This window comes from Amphiura filiformis, chromosome 16 (genome assembly GCF_039555335.1).
Source record: "Amphiura filiformis chromosome 16, Afil_fr2py, whole genome shotgun sequence".
Taxonomy (NCBI): Eukaryota; Metazoa; Echinodermata; class Ophiuroidea; order Amphilepidida; family Amphiuridae; genus Amphiura; species Amphiura filiformis.
This window is the reverse complement of record NC_092643.1, coordinates 61,983,043-61,992,378: the sequence shown is the minus strand read 5'-3', so window position 1 is coordinate 61,992,378 and position 9,336 is coordinate 61,983,043. Positions and strand designations below refer to the sequence as shown.

The window sequence follows — 9,336 nt, the reverse complement described above, 5'->3', positions numbered from 1 at the left end:
TGGAAACTTTATAAAAGAATTTGCTTTTTATGACATGCGACTTGGTGGTAAACCGGCCATTGTAAGACTCCCGGAACCAGGCATGTTAGTTATGCGTCACAGCTCACTGGTTGGTGCCCTCCGAAAGAAAGCTTTGTCTCAACAATCGTGAGTATAATAATTTCTAAGATCTTCTGATACAGGCTGTGTCAAAATGATTGGTACCAATCCGTTTTGCTGTTTATTGAAAATCCCATAAAAGGTCTTCTTGAAATAACCATTGTTATGTGACTATTTATAACATTAATCAACAAATTATGTGGATTTCTGTGTTGCATTTTGATGTGGCAGTCATGTCCATAATCAAGAAACATGATGGGTACCAATCATTTTGATACACCCTGTATCGTAGTAGCTAGGTCGGTATTACGATTAACAAAAGCCCATTTTCGACCAAGCGCTGTCTGATCTGAAAAGTGAGTCATTATTAACTACATTAGAAGAAAGGGGGCGCTATTTATCCTAAACCTAATTAACATAATGACAGAATGTCGGAAAACAAGCACTTCAATTGACCATGGAAATAGAAGATCAACTATTTACTATTTTACACTGGTATCAGTTTAAAGCTTAATTTTCAAATATTTATTTTTAGAGTGACAGTAATAGAAGGTGTTGGGAAGGAACTTCTGAAAGAAAACGGACGTGTAGTCGGTGTCAAGTATCGACGAAAGGGACAGGATAATGTGGAGGTAAATAAATATTTCGCATTTCCTCTTTGAAAAAGAGAAGCTGACGCTTGGCAAAGGTGGCAAGGCAGCTTTCTAGAGGGGACCAAAACGTGACGAACATTGTAAAATATTCAATTTCAGGGCGGCCAGCATCCCACGGGGGGAAGACTTCTCATAGGGGGAAAGGTTGCCCCCTTGCCCCACTTCACCTCTGGATAGGCCACTGGCGCGTTTTTTTATTTTTTACCCATATAGAGAACAAAATTTGACATTTAACTATACTTTTTCTGAATCCTAATAATGAGAGTAATACAATTAGATGGTTTTATCCATATTCACCCAATTTGAAATTTCAGCCCTGCATTAGTAGTCATTTTTGTTCTATTCAAATTAGCATTTTCCCTTACTTCCTTTTTGCCCTTTTTTAAAGTTTCATCAATCTACCTTCCGGTGATTTCCAGAATCATTTGCAAAGAAACCGAGAGTCGATGCGCAGATCGTCACTGCGTACGGTGAACTGCGCATCGACGATGACGTAGTCTTGGTTTCGATCACAAAGTATTTCGGGAATTACCAAAATGGTCTATTTAATATTTCCACAGGAGATGAGAGCCCCTTTGGTTGTAGTTAGTGATGGGCACTACCCTCATCTGTCAAGTGAATTTCAAACCACTTACAAACCAGCCAGCAAATCATGTTGCTTGGCTCTCATGCTCAAGGATCATGAATTTGGCGAAGGATTTGGAAAGCACAGTCTTGAAGTTGTCGTTGGAACTCTTCACGCACAATGGAATGTATTTTATATAAACAAACGTGAGATTCGGTCAATGATATTCGTGAATGGACCTACACCATCAGATTTGAATAAGTTTGTTGAGGAGAAGGTAGCACCATTTGCTCCAGGTAATAGCACTACTCTCTTAAACCTATATACCATTCCTATGTGGGTATCAAGTGATTATAAAATAACAAAATCGAAGACATGAAGGGCTTTATATCGATGTTTACCCCCATCAACGGTAGAATTATAGGAATGGTCTATTGCAATTGATGTAATATCAGTTTTAGTATTGTTATTTTTTCGTAGACAAGATTCTTGCTATTTCCATGATGTAACTTGCCTCTTACTTGTCAGATCACATGAAAGAATCCTACCTTAGAAGCGCCAAGTCTGTTTCAAGAGTTCAGTCTGTACGAACAAAAAGCATGGCGGCAAATGTGGACAGTACTCCTGGGGTTCTAGTGTTGGGCGATGCGTTAAACAACCGACATCCAATAACTGCGTGTGGAATGACAGTAGCACTCAAAGACGTGTGTTATTGGTGGAATGCACTGTCTAATGTCAAAGATCTCAGTAAGTGTAAAGGAAAAGATAGTATAGTCTGATCTTTTTGCGTGCGGAGGGGGTACAGTACTTATATAAAGAGGCATAATGGTGTTTTCTGTTCCAATGGATAAGGGTTTTTTAGGGAGAAATCTTTAGATATGTTTTTAAAAAAGGCACCTCATTTCCAAGCTCAACTCACTTTTTTTCCTGCTGTTGATATCAGTAAGTGTAATAGGTAAAAATATGAACCCCCTACCCCTACCCCGGTTATCTATCTTAACTGAAATTCCTTAAATATGAGTCCCTATTTTCGTCAAAATTACCTCAATGCCAGTCGAGCAATAATCCTAAGGCTATATCCCCGTGGTCTATATTATACTTCCCCGATTAAACCATGTACCTAGTAGCATTTGTTTTTGTTTTTGTTTTTGTTTTTTAAATTAACCATTCTTCATGGATCCAATATTCCAAAATCAAGTTCAAAGTTACGAAAGATTGATTTTTATAAAATAGCATAGCAGTGAAAATATTACATTCAATACGGATCCGACGTGCAAAATTCTAACGCCAAATTTTGACACTGGGATTGAGGTTGTAGGGAAATAGCAGAAAATAGTATCCAGTGAGTTGATAGTTTATTACGTGGATCAGCTGATGATAGCTAAATCTAGTTTTGTTGTGTCGTACGCAATTGACCAATCAGTTTGCACCGTTAGCTCATTATGTAAGAGGTGTAATTATGAATTAAAACGTTTTCCAGCTATAATGTTCGGTTCGCTGCTGTGTTACCCCGCTCAAATCAGTCGCTGCGGCACATTTCTGTCGCAAATATTTGCCGCTGTATTTGTCGCAACTGTGGCAAAATGCACTCAAAACATCGACCTATAATTATTATATGACGGTGGTAAGAAGATGTTATACAGTCCTTTTCTTTACCGACGTTACCTTAATCATGTTAGTCTGAATGTGTCTTTTTCAGCCGATGATAAAGCTATCTACGAACAAAAGCTTCGCTTCCACAAGGAAAGACTAGATTGGGCGTATGCTCTAAATGTTATGGCTGAGTTTTCTGGTCGTCTTCTCACTCTTAATGATGGTAAGATTGTTGAAGCAGATTATTCCCAATAAATAATGTTGTTTAATTTCGAGGCTGACATTTTGAGGAATGTTGGACATTGTTTATTCCATGGGATATACTTGACGAATGGCGATATTTCAGGTCTGCCCGCAAAAGTTTATGGGATTTACCGAAAAGGTGAATTGCTAAAGTCATCCTTATTTCTTCCTTTTGAATTTCCTACCAGAAAGCGTAATAAAGATGCAACAGTTCATGATCAAAAGTTTGCGAAGCGTACCAGAGGAAGAGAGATCCAAACCGAATGATGTATCTGGCATATTTGGAGGGTACGTAGAGTATAAAGCCCCAAATCGATCTGATTTAGAAAATCTCATAGGAAAATTGCCGAAAAACGATTTATGCCAAAATCGACGGGACTCATAACATCATGTATTGGGTTGGTTTTTAATGTTATATAATCTGCATTACCAGTCGTTCTCCAAAGAGCCCAGAGAGGGTTTAGGATTGATGTATAATTGCGTATAAACAGCTTGGCGCACCATCTACGAGGACCGCGGTTTACGTATTACTTGACTGACGAGCGCTTTTGTGAATTTACACAGTCGTAAGTTGGGACGCGAATAAACCGAATAATACTCGCCTATTACGAGCTGATCATAGTATTATGCAGGTTATGTTTTATGTATATGAAGAGTTTAGTTGCAAAAGCCCTTATATCCACTTTTTGACTTTTTGAGAAAAACAGCTTTTTTTAATTGGGCAATTATTGTTCGATTTGATTCATTTTGGTTTTGAATAAAGTGTTGATGAATAAAAACTAAAAGAATAGGTTTGGTGCAGTTTTCAAGCCTTCCTATTTATTTTATTATTTATTTTATATCGCGCCTTCTGTGGATGTAAGGGCTTTTACAACTAAATAAATTTATCCCTTTTCTAGAAACCACTTTTGCAATCAAATTCAAGCCCATTTTGGCACTACTTCATATAACTTGACTAATGCTATCAAAATCAAAAAGAAAAATTCAAATATCTCGTTCACTTTTGTAATTATGAATTTTTAATTAAATTCGGCAAAATGCCATTTTTTAAGTATTCCCGAAGCTACAACTTTTGTTAATTATTAAAATGATTATTTCAAATATAGTGACCAAAACAGAGTTTCTCTTGGTTTTAATAGGTAAAGAACATTCAAGGCTACTATTATACATCAAAATATTAAAACAAAACTATTTTATAATTCATTTTAAGTTCAGATTTCCTGGAAATTCCCTAAGATTTCCCAAACGGGAACTATACGATATCTCCGGAAGGGAAGGTGGTATAAAGGTCAAACAACCACCCACCAAAATGTGTATTTTCACCTTCTAAATGATCCTAATCTTGCTTAATATACACTGGTGATTCAGGAATGATACAAGAAGTGTTATAAACTACATTTGGTTGAAATCGGTAAATTGCTCTTGAACCATGTCTTGAAGATGAAGCTATATTGGTTCATTATTCGACCGCGTCTAATATTTCTGCCTGTATTCATTCACAGGACTATAACCGATCCAAAGGCCGTGAAGAATATGCTTGATGGAACACTTCAGGGTACTATTCAAGAGATCTACGACACGCAGCCATATCTATATGCTGTATGGGAAGCTATGAAAGTTCGGAGAAAGTGGAACGCTATGATGAAAGAGATCATGGAACCTTATGCCTAATGCCACTGTCAAACTTTCACGCCGCTTGCGGTATGACGTATCAGCCAATCACCACGATCACAAGCCTTGATTGTGTCAGTTTGTCTGCAATGCGCGTGCGTCACGCCGCTCAGTCAGTATGAAACCAGCAATAATGAGAGACAATTTACAAACCCTATACTATTAATGCAAAACGGAATGTATATTGTAATGCATGTTATAATAGGAATACTTATGGATAAATCGAAAGCATTTGATACTATTGCTCACAAAAGACTATATTTAGAAGGACGGATTAGTGTAGTGGTCCTCTCGCTCGCTTCTCACCACTGCGGCCCGGGCTCAATTCCCGGCGTTACCACATGTGAGTTTGGTTGCTCGTCCTCGCAGGATTTTCTCCGGGTGCTCCGGTGTTCCTCCTGCATCTAAAATCGAACCTCTTTCCATATCCCTGTTCCGTCATATCCGGTTGGCATCCCTTGAATTTAGTAGCCTCTGAGCACTATTGGGCTTTGCCTGGCTTTGGCCGAATAGTATAAATAAAAGAAAATATCAGTCATGGTTTATTAAATGGTAAACAGTAATTGAAAACAGAATTGAAATTAAGGGCGCACAACCATATGATATTATTATATATATATATATTAATAATTAATTTAAAGACAATAATATAAATTTGAAGATAATAAAGAAAAACAAATGATCTTGGGCACATGCTTTCGAACTATAAACTATTGATGAACTTACTCGTGTACATACAAAAGGATGCATTTTATGTAGCACTTTGGATGAATATTTGACTTGCCAAAAATAGTACAGTTTATGTTTTGTCAATTATATATGAGGAAACTTACATTACTATTCCAGCAATCACAAAATAGTGATTAAAACATCAAAAAACATTTTCCCAAAAAGTTCTCCAACGTTTTAAATTATATAAATGTCGAGTCCAGGAAAGATTAGAAAACTTTTTAAAATAACATTTATCAAAACAATATTTCAACAATGTTGATGTTGCCTAAATGTTATTGTAAATCCATTTTCTAGCACACATAAATAGAAATGTTTTGTCAACTTTCAAATAACATAATGGATAAAAAGTTTTGAAACCTTTTTGAAAACATTGTAGAAATGTTGTGAAAACGTCTGATAACACGTTTTCTTTTCACTTTTATGAGCACTATACACATTGCGAAGAAAACTAAAAAGGTTTTTGTGTTTGCCGGGATACTGCTATTTTTGTTTGTTTGTTGTTGTTTTTGCAAAAAACTTGCCTTGTAAGAATCATGTAAATAGCTAGACAGTCCCAAGCTCGGTTCCATCGCTGAGTAACTGAATACAAACCTTGTGCAAAAATTAATTATCACAACCGTAACCCTGAACTACCATCAACAAAGTAGTGCTCCTGGAGCACTGAATGTTGACGACAACTATTAAAAATTTACTTGTTCCTGGTTTCGTGGGAGTGGATCACATTACAGGGAGGTAAATAAGGATTATTTACTGGGTGTGCAATTTAATTTATTTTTGCCCTCAAATTGGGGAAAATAATTTACTGGGTGGGCAGCAGTAATTTATGGCATCCAGACGTTTGAATTTTCGGAAATGTAGACCAGTTCTTATGTAGAATTTGGCTTTGTTGTAAAAATTGGACTTTACCCTCTCCCTAAATGCATATTCATGTATATTGCAACTTTCAAGACATTTAAAACTCTTAAAAGTGTACTAATTATCACTCACCATTACTCCTAGGTAGGAATAAACCCAATAACATTTGATGGGAAGGGTAATATATTTATTTGGTATTATAGTGAAATAATGTTTTGACTTTTACTGTGTACCTTCTTGTCACAGACACACATCACTCACAGATTAAAGAAATATAAATTTAATTATACCTGTTTTGGATGAGTGGCATTTTCAAAAATGTGTTGAAATTATTTGAAAAGAAATTATGAAAATCTGTTTAAAACAAGAGCAAAACTATATTTCTAAAATTATAAAGTAATGCCATACCAGTATTTGACCAGGTATTTACTAGAAATTTAAATGTTTACAAGAATTTCCCAGTAATGTCCGGTATCAGAGATGCTACTTTTCATTCTTTTGCCTGAATTCCTTCTCATATAAAATCAACAAAGTCTGCACTTTTAGTTATTTTCAGCCTACATGGGGAACTTTTTGATCCAAATTTACACATTATTTCAGGCGTTTTCTTTTTCACAAAGTTTCAGGATTTTTGAGTGGCCATCAGTGGCATATGTGACGTGTCATGTCAAAAGGAGACACTTTTGGGCAGGATCGTAAATGGAGAAATAGCCAAAAATCTGCCCGAGGGTAAATTTTTCACAATTTGGGTTTGTTGCGAGATTGTAATGTTATTAATGTTTAGAATATTATCTGATAGTTTCAGACCGGAATATAACTGACATCTTGTATTTTTAGAGACATTTTTCAAGATAATTGCTACTCTCAACATTGTCAATAATATTTTTAATTGCCGATATCTCAATTTGCAATTTTATAATACCATAACTTACGAACTCAATATCTTCGCTTAGGAATGTCCGATTTCATTGGGGAAAACGGTGTTGTGGAGCAAAATATCTCTTTATTTAAGATATGTAAAAACCTCAAAATTGATAACCTGCCCAAAAGTGTCTCCTTTTGACATGACACGTCACATATGTTGGTATTCCCCGATATTTGCCACCCAAGCCATTAAATGAATTTACTAAAATTTGGCAATATATAGCCAGCCCTGAATTATATTGACCTATTTCCTAAGATTGAAATGTTTAAATGTCTTAAAGTATATACCACATACCCTAATGTTGCACAAAATAATAAAAACTCATGTAGAATCACAGCCGAAAGGTGTAAAACGTAATGAACAAAAAACAACGTGTATAAATTTCTTTCAACATTTAAAGTTTAGATTGATTGCAGGAAATTATTTTCATAATTATAATACTATTACCTGTTTATGCATGCTCAAAGACTTGAAATGAGCAATGTATATCTGGCTAAAGTTTCAAATAACGTTTCAAGTCTATTAAAAACACGCCTCATTCAAGAATCCAAATTTCTGAGCTCAATGAATTCTTTCCGGTTTTGTGTGGAAATTGCTCAAAATAATATTATTTTTTAGCTTCCTGTACTTATGTGCTGAGTGATATTTATTCCTATTTCGAAGCTGTAAACATGGGAAAAGGATACATTGGCAGATGTTAAGAAAAAACTACATTATTTTCATTATTCAACATCACTTTCAAAATGCAAGTTGATTTCAGGAGATGCACCGTCGTACGGTATTGGTTTTATGATAATTATCATATGGTGCCCAATTTTTGTGGGCAAAATAATTTATTGGGTGGGCACTTTTGGGCAATGGGCAAGTTTAATTTACTGGGTGGGCAAAATAATTTACTGGGTGGGCAAATGCCCACCCAGTTAACATGTTATTTACCTCCTTGTAATAAGACAAGCTTAAAGTTGGGAAATAATCCGCAAGTTTGGTGAGATTGCAAAGTATAAACCTTTTTCGAAATTCAAATACGCATACGTGACAATCTATAGCTTTAAATAATACCCATGGGTGCAAGTTAGAGACGACGGTTGCAAAGAATTAAAAACACTCGATGATATCGGCTTATTCGGCGGTCAAATACCTATAACACTGAGTAGGGTATGAGCCGATCGGATAATGTGAATCCACCTGGAATGTGGATCGGATAATGTGAATCCTTAGACGATTTGTTACACCTTGAGAAATATATATAACGAGAAGAGACGCACCGATTCATGTCAGACTAAAGTAAAGATGATTTCTGTATGTGCAAATATTTCTTTTTTTTTCTTCGTATGTTTTCAAAGTCAGACTGGGAACTATTGAGGTTTCAGCATTTTTTACATCAAATTGAATAAAACATTCCATTTGCAAAATTCGATTGCTTTCATGATTACGTTGTTATGGACATATTTGAGTACAAGAGGGAAATTTTTTGAAAAATGAACTCTACTTTTTATTATGATTATTGAAACAGATTATTCCCAACAGATAATGTTGTTTTACGTCGAGGCTGACATTTTGAGGAATGTGGGACATTGTTTATTCCATGCATGGGATATACTATTGCAGATTTTAATGTAAAACGCTTGGTCTCTATGGAAGTAGGAAAGTTATTCGTCCTACAATTGTCATTGACTTACTAATCATGCTAACTGTGCGAACAATGTTGCCAAGAGAGATGTGCATTCATTCGGGTGTGAGAACAATATTTGTGGAATTTTGAGTTTTTGGGCGAGAAAATATCGCACATTCATTCGGGTGTGAGAACAATATTTGTGAAATTTTGAGTTTTTGGGCGAGAAAATATCATCTCTCTTGGCAACATTGTTCGCACAGTTAGCATGATTAGTAAGTCAATGACAATTCTGAGGTCTGATTGTAGTAGCTTAAGAAATTACCTTAACGATCAAGTAAAGCTTCTTAATAAAATCCATCAATGCCATGGAGCTAGCCAGTTATTT

General features: G+C 35.6%; 1 protein-coding gene across 1 annotated transcript; it reads left to right on the top strand.

Moving 5' to 3' along the window:
* On the top strand, positions 1–5,138 carry LOC140136652 (squalene monooxygenase-like). Its single transcript, XM_072158327.1, has 7 exons — positions 1–147; positions 635–731; positions 1,313–1,613; positions 1,846–2,064; positions 3,017–3,133; positions 3,342–3,441; positions 4,656–5,138. The coding sequence occupies exons 1-7, from the start codon at positions 35–37 to the stop codon at positions 4,822–4,824; spliced, it is 1,116 nt and encodes a 371-aa protein (XP_072014428.1). The 5' UTR covers positions 1–34; the 3' UTR covers positions 4,825–5,138.
* The last annotated feature ends 4,198 nt before the right edge of the window (positions 5,139–9,336 follow it).